Source organism: Pleurodeles waltl, chromosome 3_1 (genome assembly GCF_031143425.1).
Source record: "Pleurodeles waltl isolate 20211129_DDA chromosome 3_1, aPleWal1.hap1.20221129, whole genome shotgun sequence".
In the NCBI taxonomy this organism is placed as follows: Eukaryota; Metazoa; Chordata; class Amphibia; order Caudata; family Salamandridae; genus Pleurodeles; species Pleurodeles waltl.
Window position 1 is genome coordinate 1,921,032,039 of NC_090440.1, and position 19,936 is coordinate 1,921,051,974.

General features: G+C 45.6%; 1 protein-coding gene across 3 annotated transcripts in view; it reads right to left on the bottom strand.

Annotated features, from left to right (window-relative positions):
* Positions 1-19,936, bottom strand: part of SMG6 (SMG6 nonsense mediated mRNA decay factor) — an 890,340-nt gene that overhangs the window by 54,710 nt on the left and 815,694 nt on the right. For all 3 annotated transcript variants that reach the window (XM_069226152.1, XM_069226151.1, XM_069226153.1), the window contains 2 exons: positions 18,656-18,803; positions 10,174-10,385 (listed from right to left, as the gene is read on the bottom strand). In XM_069226152.1, coding sequence (XP_069082253.1) covers positions 10,174-10,385; positions 18,656-18,803 — 360 coding nt within the window. The remainder of the gene's footprint in view (positions 1-10,173; positions 10,386-18,655; positions 18,804-19,936) is intronic.

A 19,936-nucleotide genomic window follows, 5' to 3' on the forward strand; every position in this document is an offset into this window, starting at 1 on the left:
GGCACCCCAGCGCTAAAGGACAATCCCCATAACTATGAAGGAGATACGGCTAGATCTAGAACAGCCAGGTTTTAAGTGCCTTTTGAAAATTAAGTTTGTGGCTGGTTAGTCGGAGCCTGAGGGGAAGGGAGTTCCACAAATTGGCTCCCAAATATGCCTTTGTGGTACCGCCCCATCTGGCTTTTTTGATTATAGGTAACGTGGCCAGTGCTGCTGATGCAGATCTAAGGTCTATGGTGGGCTTCTAGAAGGTTGCTAAGGTCTTCAACAGAGGAGGACCGCTGTTATACAATGACCTATGAATAACGCATAAAGTTTTAAATTTTATAGGCTGTTCCACTGGTAGTCAATGAAGAGAGGAAAGGGCCGATTTCACAGAGGTATGCCTTAGAATTTCTAATAAGAGACGGGCTGCGGCATTTTCTACCACCTGTAATTTCCTTTTCATGTATTTAGGGGAGCAAAGAAACAATCCATTACCATAATCAAGTTGGGACATAATGGTCGCCTGATTAATAAGCCTTTTCGCAAGGGAGTCTCATTGATCCAAAGCAAATGGCAGAGATTTTCTTAGCATGATGTTCCAGCGTGAGTTGGGGGTCTAACCAAATTCCTAAGCTTTTAATATACTTCTTGGGAGGAGGCAATTCCCCCCAGGGGCTAGGCAGCAGAAGATTCTTACCCGGACCCGGGTGGTGGCCCAAAATCATTATTTCTGTTTTGTCACCATTTAATTGGAGCATATTGTCCGTCACCCATCCTGATACTGCCTGTAGGCAGGAGGACAGTGCGAGTCCCTACGACGCTGAGTTAGTGGAGAATGAGACCACTAATTGGGTGTCAACCGCATAAGAAACAAGTGAAAGTCCAAAAGATTCCACCAGCTCAGCCTGTGGGGCCATGCATGTATTGAATAGCGTAGGACTGAGCGAGGAGCCCTGTGGCACACCACAACTACAGTTAAACCTGTCAGAAAAATATGACCGGTCAAGGACCTGGAATGATCTATATTTGAGAAACGAGGTAAGCCAACTAAGTGCTAGACCCTAAATTCCAATTTCCTTCATCCTTTGGCCAAGCACAAGAGGATCTACTGTATCAAAAGCAGCACTCAGTATAACAGCTGTCATGTGACCAAGGTCCATACGATTTCTAGCCTCTTGCATGACGACTATCACAGCTGATTCGGTGCTGTGAAGAGGCCTGAAACCCATCTGGGTAGGACGAAGGATATTGTTAATGGAGTATTAACAATAGATAATTGAGTATTAATATATTTATCTAGTATTTTGGAGGGAGAAGAAAGTAGTGAAATGGGTCTGTAGTTTTTAAGCACAGTGGCATCCAGGTTAGGTTTCTTTAGCACAGGTTTGACTATTGCATGTTTCCACTGACCAGGTACAATGCCCCTAGATAATGAAGAGTTCAACAATTCAGTCAGAACCGGGACAATGGCAGGGGCCCCAAGAGTTAGAATAAAAGGAGGAGCCAGATCAAGTGGAGATCCTAACTTCAGATAAGTAAGGAAAGAGGCAACCTGATTCTGTGGGAGAGGGGTAAATTGTGAGATAGTGGCTACACAATTAAAAGGATGGTTAGCCTGAACTTCCACCTTAGCCTTACTCTTAGGAAAATTCGAGTAAATATTGATGATTTTTTGTTAACCTCTTGGGTGCCTTGGACGAGATGATCTCGTCCAAGGCTACAGTTCCCCTGTGCCTTGGACGAGATCATCTCGTCCATGGCACAGGGGAACTTGGGGTCGCGCTAGCGCGCCCCCCGTGCACCCCCCCTGCCCCCCCCTGTGACGTCAGCGCGCGCGCTGATGTGTCACAGGGGCCTCCCTCGTCGCGCTGGAAGCTCTGCTTCCAGCGCGATTGAAAAAGAAATGCAAAAGCATTTCTTTTTCAATCACTTGGGAGGCCCGGAGGGGCTTCAAAGGGAAGGAAAAGTATTTCCTTCCCTTTGAAGTCCCTCCGAGGGCTTTTGAAACCCCACTAGACACCAGGGATTTTTTTTTTTTTTATGATATTGACAAAAGGGAGCGACTCCTTGGGCAAGGGTCGCTCCCAGGGGGGCATTTTTTCTGGAAGGCCTTTTCTGCCCCCCTGGGGGCAGAAACCTCTAGGGCACCAGGGACCATTTTTTTTTTTTTTTTTTTTTATGTGTTATTTTATTTTTTTGGGTGGGGAGCGACCCCCTAAGGCAAGGGTCGCTCCCCTTGGGGTAAAATTATATTTTGGTCATTTCTGCCCCCCTTGGGGGCAGATTGGCCTATTTTAATGAGGCCAATCTGCCCCCAAGGGGGGTAGAAACCACTAGACACCAGGGAGTTTTTTCTTTGCGTGAATTTCACGCAAAGGGAGCGACCCCTTAGGCAAGGGTCGCTCCCTGGGGGGGAGGGCAATTTATTTTAGGCCATTTCTGCCCCCCCTGGGGGCAGATCGGCCTATTATCAGGCCGAACTGCCCCCAGAGGGGGGCAGAACCCTCAGGGCACCAGGGCAATTTTTTTTTTTGTGTTTTTTTTTTGTTTGTTTGTTTTTTTCGAGATGGGGAGCGACCCATCAGGCAAGGGTCGCTCCCCTGGGTGGCAACTTGAATTTAGGCCATTTCTGCCCCCCTTGGGGGCAGATTGGCCGATTTTAGGTCAATCTGCCCCCAAGGGGGCAGAAACCACTAGGCACCTGGGATTTGTTTTTTGTCGCCAATGTCACACAGGGGGAGCGACCCCGTAGGCAAGGGTCGCTCCAGGGAAGGGGTGGGGGCTGGGAAATTTATTTTAGGCCATTTCTGCCCCCCCTGGGGGCAGATCGGCCTATTATTAGGCTGAACTGCCCCCAGGGGGGGGGGGGCAGAACCCTCAGGGCACCAGGGCAAATTTTTTTGTTGTGTTTTTTTTTTGTTTGTTTGTTTTTTTCGAGATGGGGAGCGACCCATCAGGCAAGGGTCGCTCCCCTGGGGGGCAAATTGTATTTAGGCCATTTCTGCCCCCCTTGGGGGCAGATTGGCCGATTTTAGGTCAATCTGCCCCCAAGGGGGCAGAAACCACTAGGCACCTGGGATTTGTTTTTTGTCGCCAATGTCACACAGGGGGAGCGACCCCGTAGGCAAGGGTCGCTCCAGGGAAGGGGTGGGGGCTGGGGGGGGGAAATTTATTTTAGGCCATTTCTGCCCCCCCTGGGGGCAGATCGGCCTATTATTAGGCTGAACTGCCCCCAGGGGGGGGGGGCAGAACCCTCAGGGCAAATTTTTTTGTTGTGTTTTTTTTTTGTTTGTTTGTTTTTTTCGAGATGGGGAGCGACCCATCAGGCAAGGGTCGCTCCCCTGGGGGGCAAATTGTATTTAGGCCATTTCTGCCCCCCTTGGGGGCAGATTGGCCGATTTTAGGTCAATCTGCCCCCAAGGGGGCAGAAACCACTAGGCACCTGGGATTTGTTTTTTGGCGCCAATGTCACGCAGGGGGAGCGACCCCAAAGGCAAGGGTCGCTCCAGGGAAGGGGTGGGGGCTGGGGGGGGCAAATTTATTTTAGGCCATTTCTGCCCCCCCTGGGGGCAGATCGGCCTATTATTAGGCTGAACTGCCCCCAGGGGGGGGGGGGGGGGGGCAGAACCCTCAGGGCACCAGGGCACATTTTTTTGTTGTGTTTTTTTTTTTTGTTTGTTTGTTTTTTTCGAGATGGGGAGCGACCCATCAGGCAAGGGTCGCTCCCCTGGGGGGCAAATTGTATTTAGGCCATTTCTGCCCCCCTTGGGGGCAGATTGGCCGATTTTAGGTCAATCTGCCCCCAAGGGGGCAGAAACCACTAGGCACCTGGGATTTGTTTTTTGGTGCCAATGTCACGCAGGGGGAGCGACCCCGTAGGCAAGGGTCGCTCCCGGGGGGGGGGTGGGGGTTGGGGGGAAGAAATTTATTTTAGGCCATTTCTGCCCCCCCCCCCCCTGGGGCTGGCTGAGCTACAGGCCAAACTCCACAGGTAGGCACCTTGCAAAAAACACCTCTGTTTTCTGTGAAAAAATATGTTGTGTCCATGTTGTGTTTTGGGCCATTTCCTTTCGTGGGCGCTAGGCCTACCCACAGAAGTGAGGCACCATTTTTATCGAGAGACTTAGGGGAACGCTGGGTGGAAGGAAATTTGTGGCTCCTCTCAGATTCCAGAACTTTCTGTCACCGAAATGAGAGGAAAAAGTGTTTTTTGGGCCACATTTTGATGTTTGCAAAGGATTCTGGGTAACATAACCTGGTCAGAGCCCCGCAAGTCACCCCATCTTGGATTCCCCTGGGTTTCTAGTTTTCAAAAATGCGCTGGTTTGCTAGGTTTCCCCAGGTGCCGGCTGAGCTACAGACCAAAATCCACAGGTAGGCACTGCTTTTTATAAAAAAATGTGATGTGTCCACGTTGTGTTTTGGGCCCTTTCCTTTCGTGGGCGCTAGTCCTACCCACGCAAGTGAGGTATCATTTTTATCGGGAGACTTGGGGGAACGCTGGGTGGAAGGAAATTTGTGGCTCCTCTCAGATTCCAGAACTTTCTGCCACAGAAATGTGAGAAACATGTGTTTTTTTAGCCACATTTTGAGGTTTGCAAAGGATTCTGGGTAACAGAACCTGGTCCGAGCCCCGCAAGTCACCCCTCCTTGGATTCCCCTAGGTCTCTAGTTTTCAGAAATGTACAGGTTTGGTAGGTTTCCTTAGGTGGCGGCTGAGCTAGAGGCCAAAATCTACAGGTAGTCACTTTGCTAAAAACAGCTCTGTTTTCTGTAATGTGTCCACGTTGTGTTTTGGGGCATATCCTGTCGCGGGCGCTAGGCCTACCCACACAAGTGAGGTATCATTTTTATCGGGAGACGTGGGGGAACGCTGGGTGAAAGGAAATTTGTGGCTCCTCTCAGATTCCAGAACTTTCTGCCACAGAAATGTGAGGAACATGTGTTTTTTTAGCCAAATTTTGAGGTTTGCAAAGGATTCTGGGTAACAGAACCTGGTCCGAGCCACACAAGTCACCCCTCCTTGGATTCCCCTAGGTCTCTAGTTTTCAGAAATGCACAGGTTTTGTAGGTTTCCCTAGGTGCCGGCTGAGCTACAGGCCAAAATCTACAGGTAGTCACTTTGCTAAAAACAGCTCTGTTTTCTGTGATGTGTCCACGTTGTGTTTTGGGGCATATCCTGTCGCGGGCGCTAGGCCTACCCACACAAGTGAGGTATCATTTTTATCGGGAGACGTGGGGGAACGCTGGGTGGAAGGAAATTTGTGGCTCCTCTCAGATTCCAGAACTTTCTGCCACAGAAATGTGAGGAACATGTGTTTTTTTAGCCAAATTTTGAGGTTTGCAAAGGATTCTGGGTAACAGAACCTGGTCCGAGCCACACAAGTCACCCCTCCTTGGATTCCCCTAGGTCTCTAGTTTTCAGAAATGCACAGGTTTGGTAGGTTTCCCTAGGTGCCGGCTGAGCTAGAGGCCAAAATCTACAGGTAGTCACTTTGCTAAAAACAGCTCTGTTTTCTGTGATATGTCCACGTTGTGTTTTGGGGCATATCCTGTCGTGGGCGCTAGGCCTACCCACACAAGTGAGGTATCATTTTTATCGGGAGACGTGGGGGAACGCTGGGTGGAAGGAAATTTGTGGCTCCTCTCAGATTCCAGAACTTTCTGCCATAGAAATGTGAGGAACATGTGTTTTTTTAGCCAAATTTTGAGGTTTGCAAAGGATTCTGGGTAACAGAACCTGGTCCGAGCCACACAAGTCACCCCTCCTTGGATTCCCCTAGGTCTCTAGTTTTCAGAAATGCACAGGTTTGGTAGGTTTCCCTAGGTGCCGGCTGAGCTAGAGGCCAAAATCTACAGGTAGTCACTTTGCTAAAAACAGCTCTGTTTTCTGTGATATGTCCACGTTGTGTTTTGGGGCATATCCTGTCGCGGGCGCTAGGCCTACCCACACAAGTGAGGTATCATTTTTATCGGGAGACGTGGGGGAACGCTAGGTGGAAGGAAATTTGTGGCTCCTCTCAGATTCCAGAACTTTCTGCCACAGAAATGTGAGGAACATGTGTTTTTTTAGCCAAATTTTGAGGTTTGTAAAGGATTCTGGGTAACAGAACCTGGTCCGAGCCCCGCAAGTCACCCCTCCTTGGATTCCCCTAGGTCTCTAGTTTTCAGAAATGCACAGGTTTGGTAGGTTTCCCTAGGTGGCGGCTGAGCTAGAGGCCAAAATCTACAGGTAGTCACTTTGCTAAAAACAGCTCTGTTTTCTGTAATATGTCCACGTTGTGTTTTGGGGCATATCCTGTCGCGGGCGCTAGGCCTACCCACACAAGTGAGGTATCATTTTTATCGGGAGACGTGGGGGAACGCTGGGTGGAAGGAAATTTGTGGCTCCTCTCAGATTCCAGAACTTTCTGCCACAGAAATGTGAGGAACATGTGTTTTTTTAGCCAAATTTTGAGGTTTGCAAAGGATTCTGGGTAACAGAACCTGGTCCGAGCCACACAAGTCACCCCTCCTTGGATTCCCCTAGGTCTCTAGTTTTCAGAAATGCACAAGTTTGGTAGGTTTCCCTAGGTGGCGGCTGAGCTAGAGGCCAAAATCTACAGGTAGTCACTTTGCTAAAAACAGCTCTGTTTTCTGTGATATGTCCACGTTGTGTTTTGGGGCATATCCTGCCGCGGGCGCTAGGCCTACCCACACAAGTGAGGTATCATTTTTATCGGGAGACGTGGGGGAACGCTGGGTGGTAGGAAATTTGTGGCTCCTCTCAGATTCCAGAACTTTCTGCCACAGAAATGTGAGGAACATGTGTTTTTTTAGCCAAATTTTGAGGTTTGCAAAGGATTCTGGGTAACAGAACCTGGTCCGAGCCCCGCAAGTCACCCCTCCTTGGATTCCCCTAGGTCTCTAGTTTTCAGAAATGCACAGGTTTGGTAGGTTTCCCTAGGTGGCGGCTGAGCTAGAGGCCAAAATCTACAGGTAGTCACTTTGCTAAAAACAGCTCTGTTTTCTGTGATATGTCCACGTTGTGTTTTGGGGCATATCCTGTCGCGGGCGCTAGGCCTACCCACACAAGTGAGGTACCATTTTTATCGGGAGACGTGGGGGAACGCTGGGTGGAAGGAAATTTGTGGCTCCTCTCAGATTCCAGAACTTTCTGCCACAGAAATGTGAGGAACATGTGTTTTTTTAGCCAAATTTTGAGGTTTGCAAAGGATTCTGGGTAACAGAACCTGGTCCGAGCCACACAAGTCACCCCTCCTTGGATTCCCCTAGGTCTCTAGTTTTCAGAAATGCACAGGTTTGGTAGGTTTCCCTAGGTGGCGGCTGAGCTAGAGGCCAAAATCTACAGGTAGTCACTTTGCTAAAAACAGCTCTGTTTTCTGTGATGTGTCCACGTTGTGTTTTGGGGCATATCCTGTCGCGGGTGCTAGGCCTACCCACACAAGTGATGTATCATTTTTATCGGGAGACGTGGGGGAACGCTGGGTGGAAGGAAATTTGTGGCTCCTCTCAGATTCCAGAACTTTCTGCCACAGAAATGTGAGGAACATGTGTTTTTTTAGCCAAATTTTGAGGTTTGCAAAGGATTCTGGGTAACAGAACCTGGTCCGAGCCACACAAGTCACCCCTCCTTGGATTCCCCTAGGTCTCTAGTTTTCAGAAATGCACAGGTTTGGTAGGTTTCCCTAGGTGGCGGCTGAGCTAGAGGCCAAAATCTACAGGTAGTCACTTTGCTAAAAACAGCTCTGTTTTCTGTGATGTGTCCACGTTGTGTTTTGGGGCATATCCTGTCGCGGGCGCTAGGCCTACCCACACAAGTGAGGTACCATTTTTATCGGGAGACTTGGGGGAACATAGATTAGCAAAACAAGTACTATTGCCCCTTGTCTTTCTCTACATTTTTTCCTTCCAAATATAGGAGTGTGTGTAAAAAAGACATCTATTTGAGAAATTCCCTGTAATTCACGTGCTACTATGGTCACCCCGGAATTCAGAGATGTGCAAATAACCACTGCTCCTCAACACCTTATCTTGTGCCCTTTTTGGAAATGCAAAGGTTTTCTTGATAGCAATTTTTTACTCCTTATATTTCAGCAAATGAATTGCTGTATACCCGGTATAGAATGAAAACGCACTGCAGGGTGCAGCTCATTTATTGGCTCTGGGTTCCTCGGGTTCTTGATGAACCTACAAACCCTATATATCCCCGCAACCAGAGGAGTCCAGCAGACGTAACGGTATATTGCTTTCGATAATCTGACATTGCAGGGAAAAGTTACAGAGTAAAAAGTAGAGAAAAATTGATGTTTTTTTCACCTCAATTTCAATATTTTTCTTTTTCAGCTGTTATTTTCTGTAGGAAACCCTTGTAGGATCTACACAAATGACCCCTTGCTGAATTCAGAATTTTGTCTACTTTTCAGAAATGTTTAGGTTTCTGGGATCCAGCATTGGTTTCATGACCATTCCTGTCACTGACTGGAAGGAGGCTGAAAGCACAAAAAATTGCACAAATGGGGTATGCCCCAGTAAAATGCCAAAATTGTGTTGAAAAATTGGGTTTTCGGATTCAAATCTGCCTGTTCCTGAAAGCTGGGAAGCTGCTGAGTTTAGCACCGCAAACCCTTTGTTGATGCCATTTTCAGGGGAAAAACCACAAGCCTTCTTCTGCAGCCCCTTTTTCCAATTTTTTTGAAAAAAACGAAATTTTCACTGTATTTTGGCCAATTTCTTGGCCTCCTTCAGGGGAACCCACAAAGTCTGGGTACCTTTAGAATCCCTAGGATGTTGGAAAAAAAGGACGCAAATTTGGCTTGGTTAGCTTATGTGGACAAAAAGTTATGAGGGCCTAAGCGCGAACTGCCCCAAATAGGCAAAAAAAGGCCTGGCACAGGAGGGGGAAAAGGCCTGGCAGCGAAGGGGTTAAAAGAACAGAGCCAGACTGTTACTGTGCTCTTCCGAAGCTTCAATTGAGTCCCCATCTAGGGGAGACTGAAGAATTTCTTTGAGCACCTGAAAGACCTCTTTAGAGGAGCCCGAGGCTTGTTCAATTCTGCTAGCGTAATATACGCTTTGCGCTGATTTTATTTATTTCACCTTCCAGTACACAGTGGGCTAGAGTGGAGTTTTGTAGAGTACAGTGGCATAGAGAGCAATGATGAAGAGTGGCGTGGCTGAGAGTAGAGTGACGCGGAGTGGTGTACAGTAGAGAGGAGTGGCACAGAGTGGAGTATGCATGGTAAGGTAGCTCGTTACCATTACAGACAAACCATTTTCAACTGAAATGATCATTACATTTGCAAAGACCTACAGTTTTACCGATAAACGTATACAAGGCACAAATCATAACGTGTAGAAATGTAATTACCTACTGTATTGATGTGTTCTGATTGTATTAAAATATTTGTTTCCACCACTCTTCAGAATTACAAAAAATGTGCTTCATTTGTGTTTTCCTAATTCTGATACATTCTGAAATATCTGCACAGTTCATTTACATATATTTAAATGTTGTTGTGTGCTAACAAAAAGACTTTTAATTCATAGCAAGATTGTCACATAAATCCTTTCACTCTGAAGCCAGAGAAAGTAAAGTAAACACCAAGCTGCCTCAGAAGATAGAGTCTGAAATCTGGCCTTGGTCTTTGAATGCACAGCAAATGTGACAAGATAAGAACAAAATGTAAAGGCCTGCTTACAGAAAGCGAGCACTCGTGGAAAAGTAAAGTAAATAGGCTATGTTCCATGGAAAGGATGAACTCAAGCTGGACAGCGTAAAACAAATAAAGGCGGCAAATATAAAGCAACCAAATGTGAGTTGCAAACCACAAAGCTAATGTTAAGCAATGGACAGAATGCCTGGGAAGCCTTCCAAATGTCCCCAAGATGTATTTGGCAAGCCAGACAGCTGCAATGTTTTGTAGGCTTCGTTCTAAAAAGGAATGCTGTTACACCCCCTCGTATACAACAGGCAGTATTAGTGCCTCACCTCTTCCACTAATGCAGTGCAACTCCACCCTTTGCCAGTAACATAATGTATTGATGTTATGCCTCCTCCCAATGCATTACTTATGCTGCACCTTATTTATCTCAGAAAAAAGACCCTGTGCTGCATCCCCATCTATCTCCAAGGGCAGCAATGGAGACCCTTTCCGGATTCTCCCTGGGGGCGTTCTGAGGCTGTACCTTCTGTCCAGTGGTGTCCTCACTGCGAAATGCGATGGACTCAAGCTCATTGCCACGGCTAGTCAGTGCTCTCAGGTAGGAGTCCCTGGCCTCAAACCGCTGCTCCAGAAATTCCACAGCCTTTCTTGCCTTCTCCTGTAGCAGACGGGCATGGCCTGCAGCACGGTAATCTGTCTCTTGTCCTTTTGCCAATCCATCCAATTCATTAATCACTGTAAAATATGCAAAGATGTGAATAACAAAAGGCAAGAAGAGCCAACCAAGCCATCATAAATAGATTAGAACTTACTCTTTAACCCCTGCTCAAATCTCCTACTGTAACTTTGAAGGTTATTCTGTAACAAAAACACATCTGTCCAAGTTTTTTCTCATTATTAGGTCTGTAACCACTGTCTTATGTTGTGTCTGCACCCCTAAAAACTCACTCGGATATACTTTGCTGCTATGACTGAAGAATAAATGAAACTAACCTCTGCAAGTACCAGTATCTAAGGCCCTAGGTGAGTGTGGAAAAACTACAGTTCCAAACACTGAAATTGCCCATATCCTCCACAGTGCCCATGAAGCGGGGAAAAAAATGACAGCCCAAAAACAGATATGGTTCTGAGCTGTCTAGCTGAGAGCTAACATACTTATTCCAATTAAAATCAAAACCAGTTTGTTCAAGCTTACCAAAGTAACGAGACTGAAAGTATTTGATGTATTTATAAGATATTTATAAAGTGCATAAAAAAAACTACTGGTTATGTTGGAGATGAACCCTTGTGTCTGATCCCCATAACACTGTATAAAGACTGAATACACTGTAAATTGATAAAGAAACACCCTGACTGACTTTTTAGGTCCTGGCTGCTACGTCCTAGACACCAGGGTGGTATGTTCTCCATATCTCCAGCTATGACCAAGCTAAACGTTTTCTGCTTGGCCTGACCTAATGCGCCTGAGGAAATGCCTATGTTGAGATAGGCAGCCTGAAGTAGTAACTCTGCCTGGCTAAATTATCCACCGGCCAAAAAGTTTTTTTTTTTTTGTTAAAACTGGGGGACCTATCAGACCCAGCCATACATGCTCTGCCTTGTTGCGATCAAGCTGGAGTATTTTACTCCCTGGTGGTCACCGGGCTCCAGACACAAATCTGATAACCATAACTATGTATATAAAGCACATGCACGTCTCTTAGGGCCTGATTCCAACTTTGGAGGACGGTGTTAAACCGGCCCAAAAGTGGCGGATATACCACCTACCGTATTACGAGTCCATTATATCCTATGGAACTCGTAATACGGTAGGTGGTATATCCGTCACTTTTGGGACGGTTTAACACCGTCCTCCAAAGTTGGAATCAGGCCCTTAGTGTGCTATGAAAGTGCCCAGTGAAAACTGTATCCACATCCTTTGAACTCTGCCCTCTAAACATCGAGGATCTTAAGAGAACCGAAGTTCCCAAACCCTGCTCAGAAGGTGCCCATGGAATGTCAGCAATAAAGAGAGATCCAGAGATACTGTAATTTGAGGCTCTCAAACTTTGACCTTAACCATGAAGAAAGCAGGACTTCAGGACCTCAAGAGCACCAAAATACCTTGATCGCACCCAGCCAATTCTGAGAGCCTGGCCCGATCAACTAAACTTTCTGTCAATTCCCAAAGGGCTCCATAAACCTGTGTTTCCTGTTCGGAGAGGCAAAATGACAAACTGAAGATAATTCAAGACAGTCAAGAAATAAAATATAGAATTCTCAAACAGCTGTCTTAAAAAAAAAAAAAAATACAGATACCAAATGGGAACTTTAAGATCTCTCTGCCTTACAAGTAAACCTATTTCCCTCTATGAACAGAAAACCGGGGTATTTTGGTGAATCTCTTTGCAAGGGGATTCAGATATTAACGGAATGATGAAGAAAATGTCAGAAAAGTCCACACTGAATGGGAAAAAGTTATAGCAACGAATGCATCGAGTTTTCCACAAGGAGAGATAAAGAGCCTCTCCCCAGCAGTTATCTGTACCTTTGCATTTAACGGGTTCAATAGCTCCAGCTCTCGCATTGGTTTCCTCATTGCGACACAGAAATTCCTCCACTATGGCATTCAGTTTCCAAGCCAGCATTTTGGCAATTTCATCTCGTAGGTTGATTCTGAATTGTGCTGGCAGAATTTGCGTCTGTCGCTATGGTGCATTATCTCAGCCACACTAGCAGGAGTAACTCTGCAGCAATGAGTTATTATATAAGCAATGTTCTTCATCAAAAAGCCTTCCTCCACTGTGGTAAAAGTCACTTTGAGGGGAACCTCTATCAGAAATTGGCCAATTGCCATGTTAGAAGATGGAACCATGCTTGGCAATGGAAATAGACCCCACAAATGGCCACGGTATTTCCTTTCCATACTGGGGATGTTTCTTTGCATGTTAAAGGCACAATACTAACCTTTTGGAAAGCCAGACACACTTTCCGGTCCCAGGATGCTTATTTCTGGCCCAGGGAGGACCTGGCCTGGCAGTTCGGGCTGGACTGTTCCTATGGGGAACAGGGTCAAGACTGATTTGAATATGGCTGGGTCCGATCTGGAATGGCATGGCAAGCAAAAAAACTGAAGGATTAAACCCAGATCTGTGACTGGGGGTGAATGTTTGATTTGTTCTGCATTCCGTCCATCTTCTGTTGTTTTTGCAGTTTCACGCCAGAGCAGGGACTGGAGGTCCCTGAACTGGAGTAGACTGGTTTATGCACAGAGGGCATCAAATGTGCCCTTCAAAGCATACCAGTGGCTTGGGAAGGCTACCCCTCCCAAGCCATGTAACACCAATTTCCAAAGGGAGAGGGTGTTACCTCCCTCTCCCAAAGGAAATCCTTTGTTCTGCCTTCCTCGGCTTGAACTGCTCAAACAGTAGGAGGGCAGGAACCAGCTTGGGCTGCCCGGAAAACCCTAAAAGGCTGATAAAAGCAACGCTGGGGGTCCTCTAAGGAGCCCCCAGGGTGCATGGATTCATACTTTTAATACTGACAACAGTAATGGGGTATGATTCCGACATGTTTGATACCAAACATGCCTAGGTTCGGAGTTACCATTAAGTTGGACATAGGTAGTGACCTATGGCAAGTACACGCATAAAATGGCATCCCGGCACTCAGGAAGTCCATGAAAATGGCACTGGAGTTGGTGGGGGCACCTCTGCTAGTGCAGGGGTGCCCTCACACACAGGTACTTGGACCCTGCCCTCTGTGCTAGGAGGGCCTGCCATAGGGGTGAAATAGGGACCTGGAGCAGTGACCTATGGTGAGAAGGGGTGCATGCACCCTTTCATGTAGGCTGCGATGGCAGGCCTGCAGAACACTTTGCATGGGTGGCATACTACATGCTGCAGTCCATGGGGATCTCCTGGCACCACAACGCCCTGGGTACCATATACTAAGGACTTACATGGGGGCATCAATATTCCAAATGTGCAGTGAAAATGGTACAAGTTACCAAGTTAGAAGGGAGGGAGCATAATCACTGGGGTCTTGGTTAGAAGGATCCCAGTGAACACAGTCAAACACACTGACAACAGGCAGAAAATGGGGGTAGCCATGCCAAGAAAGAAGGTACTTTCCTACATAGTTTTAAATAAAGTGTTTCAACCTAAAATCTTTCATTTCCATGTAAGTATTAGTAAAACCAGACTTTTTTAATTTAAATTGTAGTCAGTGGAACATTGAAACAGTATTTCCCTGAAATGTACTATGATGAAATGACAAATCCTTTACAGAAAGTGAGTGGGAGACAGCACTCCATGGAATGCTGAATGGACATCTTTGTGGAGGGCAGAAAAGGTTCTTGATGGGAGGGTGGACTGGAGAGAACTGAAAGGCAGTATCCAGGGTTAATGAGGTTGAAGGCACAGGAGTGTTGGATGAAGGCCCTATGGCATTTACTGCATAGCATGAACAAATGAAGGCAATCTGGAGTCAAGAGCATAGCTCGGCTAGGCCTAAAGTTAATAGCACAGAGGTAAGTGAGGGTATGATAGGCACAGGAATAGAGAGGCTAGAGCTAAGCAAGAGAGCAGAGTGTAATGGATTAGAGAGGTGGTACCTGCAGAACGGTCAGGTGAAGGGACGGTGGAGCAGGGAACCATGCTTGTGTGAAATGACAAGAGCTGGCGAAAGCATTTCAAAAAGCCAGTGCACAGATGCTTATTGGGAATGGTGAGAATAGAATGATTGGTTCTTGGGGCAGGTTCAAGATAGCATGAATCGTGAGCAGTTGAAAATACACAACCTCCCACACCTATGCCGCAGTCCCTGTAATAAAGGCATGGTTGCACAATCCAACAAGTTCTCTGCCCCATGAGCTCAAAGGACATGTAACAGTACCCAGGTGCAAGACATGACCATCGAACAGCCAGGCATACCTTCAAGGTTAGTATGAAAGCAGTTGGGATAATTCTGCATGGGACCCGAGAGCTAGTGCAACTCAGCCAAAGGCACATTTGACCACTTCAGATATTTAGCAGCCGAGCCAGACCACCCAGAAGATGGCCCACACTGCCAGGATGAAGGAATGTTTACCAATAACTGCAAGGAGCTTTATGTTTCCGTGCAAGCTTAGTAAGGCTGTAAGCAGCGGCAGGCCCAATTCTGGCTGGTACCACTATGATGTACGTGGTGTCCAATGACTGCAGCTGCCAAACCTCGGTACCGACCACAGCAATTATTTCGCATGGCAGACTCTGAAAACCACTCTCCCAAACACTGCCCCTCAAAAACATCCCAAAAAGTAAATTTTCTTTTCTAGAACTGCTAAACTACTGAAGAGTGCTCCACAGTTACTCTCTCTTATACAGAGATCCCAAACTTCTTCAAACCGAGCCCAAAAAAAGAAACTAAATACTTCAATATCCTCAATTCCACCAAGGCACAAACCATTAATAAAAACACTACATGAATCAGGGATCCGATCACATCTTGGCACCAGTTCAATTCAATAAGGCCTCCCTATAGTGTCTGACATTTATGCCGCTCTTGATACATGTTGTGAAATGTGAAAATTATCACCTCTCCTCCTTGCACAATCTTGGAATATTTCCTACACCACCAATTAATAGCTATAGTGGAATGCCCTGCTGGCGCCTTTTGGAAGCACCGTGCACACTTCAGCCTGGCTAGTGGCCAAGCCCACAAATTTGCGCATATCAACTCATAATAAAGTAACTTCACTGGCTGGAACTAGTAGCACTATCAACCAAAACCCTCTGCACAGTATAAACAGCATCCACAGTCATACCCAGGGGACAACTCCAACCCCAGCCACATGATATCACCATATCGAACCCTCCCAAGAGGAGATGAGAAAATGCTATAAAACTACCTCTGACGAGGAGCTGGCCACGGCCAGAGTTGCCTCATGTTATGAAGCCTCTGACTTAGTTATCAATTAATGGCTCTACATCCCGCAAATGATCCAGTATATAGAGCACAATATAGTGTTCCAGCACCTCTATGCCCGAAACCTTCAGCTGTTATCCACCAGCACCATAGAGATAACATATGTATGGCAAACATTCCTTTCACAAACGGAATGAGAGGGTAGGCTTACAGGAGACCCCGCGATAGTAAGGCAACTAGTTCACCAAGGAGTCCGTACTCCAGGACTTTGGAATATGGGATAGGATTGGGAGATCCACCTTAAGGTAATGTTCTCAACATAGGTCAAGTTATTTGCTGATCACGGAAAGGAATTTACCCTACTACACACACTGATACATGCAACTCGGACATAACCTCAACCTCCTTTCTCACTAATATGAAGAGATACCTGTCTTTAGTTTGTTGAAGGTTAAACTGACGATATCACCGATGACAGAGGCTCACACGATTTCCAGAACATACAGAGCCCTTGTCATAACAACGGCTGATTTTGGTATGCATAGGTGGCAGACTTAGGCCTACCACAAAACAAGGTTTGGACAACTGCCTATACAGCACTAAGAGAGGTAGTCACATCAGCTACCAGGAGACAGATGAAAAGTAAGCATCTGCATTGAGTGTCCTATAACCCCCAGACTTTGTGGCGAATGTACAGGGAGTCAGCCCTGCCCACCTTAAGTTCCAGATCCAGGAAGGGTATTTTGTTATTACAGTTTAGTCATGAAGAATTTGTCATCCCTTTTGGGAAGGAATAGCAGGGGGTTTTCAAGAGGTTTTATGGGACCCTGTGGACAGTACACCAGGGACAGCATTGCTCAATGTTTGTGCATGATTTCATTCACGAGGAAAAAAAAAACTCCTGGCATTGGGACTAACTCTAGGGAGGCGGGAGCTATCACACAAAATTGTGGTAAAGGAGTGTCCCATATGACTACTGGAGGGAAAGCAGGGCTGGATGGCTGTTGCCTAAGAGAACTTCCCATATATGAAGTGCAGAACTCCCCCAGAAGCATAACAATGGATTCCATACAGGAGCACAGTGAGGGGGAAGTGGAATGACTCTTTTGGGCTTGTTTGAAACACTGAGGGGACTACTGCAGTGGGTTCATGGACTAGTTACAATGCAGGACAATTTAGGAGCCAGAAAAATTACATACATAATTGCATTCTAATTGTGGAGGTTTAAGCAATGCGACTCTGCATTGTGATGAAACGCCAATAAAAAGCCTTACTAACAAAACACCTTGGTGGATTATTGACTACTACAATAGTTTCATCATCGTAATGTTTATTTCAGAATATTAAATAAAACATACATCTCTAGACAATAATACCAGACAACGTAATGAAAAATAAATAAAAAGATTACATTTAAAGAACTCTTTCAAATGTCTTCTTAGTTTTCATATAATTTATCATCAAGTGCTAGTGCCTAGAAGAAGAGGACAAATAAATCCTCCAGGTAATTAATACAATAGCGCTTAAAATCTAACTCCGCAAAAATCTTTAAATATATATTGAACTTTTTTTGTATTTAATCATCAATATTTCGAAATTGATACACTTATTGAACAATGACTGGCCCTAAACAAATCATTTACTTTGCAAAACTGGATAAATAGGCTCTCAGTTTTTTTTTACATGACAACAAACTACCCTTCCCTGTTCCTATATTTACAGATTTTATGGTAGTGATAAGCCACAAACGTCCCAACCTAGTGTAAAATAAAGCAGAAAAACGAACCGAATAATCTTCACACTATCCCATGTTTCTCAAGGAAAACATAAGAGTTTGCTTAACATCACTTAAATGTCCAATTAGCCACTGGAAGAATGCCTAACCCAAACTTAATAAAGAGGTTTTGAATAGCCAAAGATGTCGTATGGTCCAGATATTCCTCTCTTTTCACAAACGTTTTATAGCAGCCATGGAGACCAAGTAAGGATTTGCAGATAACTTTAAATCTTATACTAGCATAGTGCTCCAGAATTGTATTATGCACGACATAGCACTTCCCTGTGTTATCAGGTCTATCGTACCCCAAATCTGAGACATGTAAAAATCATTTTACGTATATGATCCACTCATGGAAGCCTTAGCACACTATGACACCTAAGAAGCTCTTCCAGTGCCTGCTGACAGAGCAACACAAAAGGGTTTGACTATAGTTTTCACCAGAACGGCAGAGTCAATAGCTTCAGACTACAGTACTTTAGACTGCAAATCAAAGTGAACAAGATACATAGGGGCCCAGTGAGGAAGGTTACAGACAGATCTTAAAGAGGAGTTTGGGAATTTCACCAGGTTTAGATTAGCACAAACTCAAGCCATAGCACCATGAAATAAGCCTGCTTCTATATTCACTCTTCTGAAGGGGAAGAAATAGAACCAAACTCTATTTACAATCGAATCCCCCAACACAAAATGGTTTAGCATTTGGGCACTTTCTAATACCTCAGCGCACTCTGTTCATTTAAGCTGAACTGTCGCCCCAGAAAATCAAACTTGTCAGAGGACTGTATCACTTCAAGAACGTAAATTATCTTCCAGGTTTACCCCCGGCAATGAGGATTTTACATTTTTGAACATTCAGCCTCAATTTGTTTTCTCACAGAATGTTTCGAAAGCAGACAGATCATTAAGCAGTTTAATTTGAGTTCCAGCTCTTAACATTGCCTTGTCTTCAAACAGCAGACATGAAACAGGGATACCGCTATCAAAAGGACAGTCATTTTCAACATCCTTGAGTGCCAGTTCTAGATTGCTTAGGAATTAAATAAAGAGGGGCCAGAAGGCATCCCTGACAGACATCCTTTCCCACACAGACACAGTAAGTTCACCTAGGATCTACTATATCTTACCATACCAGTAAATAACAAGAAGGATGTGGTGTCTGTCACTTTCGTTTAAGTAGTTCGATTACTGCTAACTGATGGGCACATTAATCAAATAGAGAACACAGGAAACTTCCCAACTCCCTTTACTGCCCAGGTACAGAATAAAATTGGCTGGCTCTCACAGTCGAATGATAGCGTAGTGACCCTGAGGCCCTCCCCACTGTTCATTTTATGCTTACCAATCAGGGGCACAACCAGAATGTAGTGTTTGCAATCCAGCAGCTGCTTAAGGCTGGGCAGATGGTCGATGAAGCCATTGGTGTCAGGAACAAGAAAGAGTGGGCGAATTTCAAGCTCTATTTGTCTCATGTGATCCTCCAGCACAGCCTGCAACACAAAGGAACACGTGTCAACAGTAGCAGCACAAGGCACAATTCCAGGCAACACCAAATTAAACAAATAGCAAGTAGAGAGCACAGTAGGCCCATTCTGGTACAGGTGCTATAGCCATGGATTAGTCAAAGGCACAGTCATGTATACGCACAGATAAAAGAGCTAAAGAGCAAAAGGTGGGAGAATGCTCTAGGCCCATACCGTCTTCGAACAAAGTGCTAGGGATCCTGAAGAGGCAGAACAACTGTACAAATCTGTCTAAGCATCAATAAATTACAAATCCATATATGCGCCTGTGATATGGCTCCAGGCCACCACATGCACAGGACTGACTTGAAAACCGGCTCAATTATATAGAGTAAAGTGCACCATTTTCATGCATACACACGTGAGATACCTGCACAAGTGATGGAGTTGACAACTACAGAGGTTGAGACACTGTTCTAGTTCCATACCTGCCCAGACATGAGTGCTCGAGGCTGAAACTTGCAAGGGTAGCAGAGCACAAGGCCCATATCTTTACAGGGTAGAGCACCCCAGACCGATATCTGCATAGGGTGAGAGTACTTGAGAACCACACCACAATGGGCAAGAGCATGGTTCATACCTGCACAGATAAGAGTTCCAAACCTATACCGGCACAAATGAGAGTTTCCAACTCACAGACATTGAGATAGTTCTACATCCATACCTGCAAATCAAGAATGCCTCAGACAAATAAATGTACAGGCAAGAGAGACATAGTCCACTATCTGTACAAGCGACAGGGCACCAGAACCACAGCTTCTTGGGTATGTCCCATACCAAACAGGAAAAAGTTATTTACGTTGAGTGACTATCTAATCGCAGATTCCTAACCTTTAGAATATTCCCAAGGTGTCAGACTGAATCTGGAAACGTTTCATAGTGCACCCACACAGCGCTAGGATGAGCTATACAACTCCACACTGGTTTGGTTCCACCCCATAAGTGATGAAACAGAGCTGCTTGAAAGACACACTCCTACATGCTGACATTAATTTCTTGCTTGACTCCTTCTGCACCACTGGACACTCAGCCAAAAACAATCTGAGGTACCAACATGCAGATCTCCAATTTGGGACCTTTTTTTAGATGGTAAGAGAGAC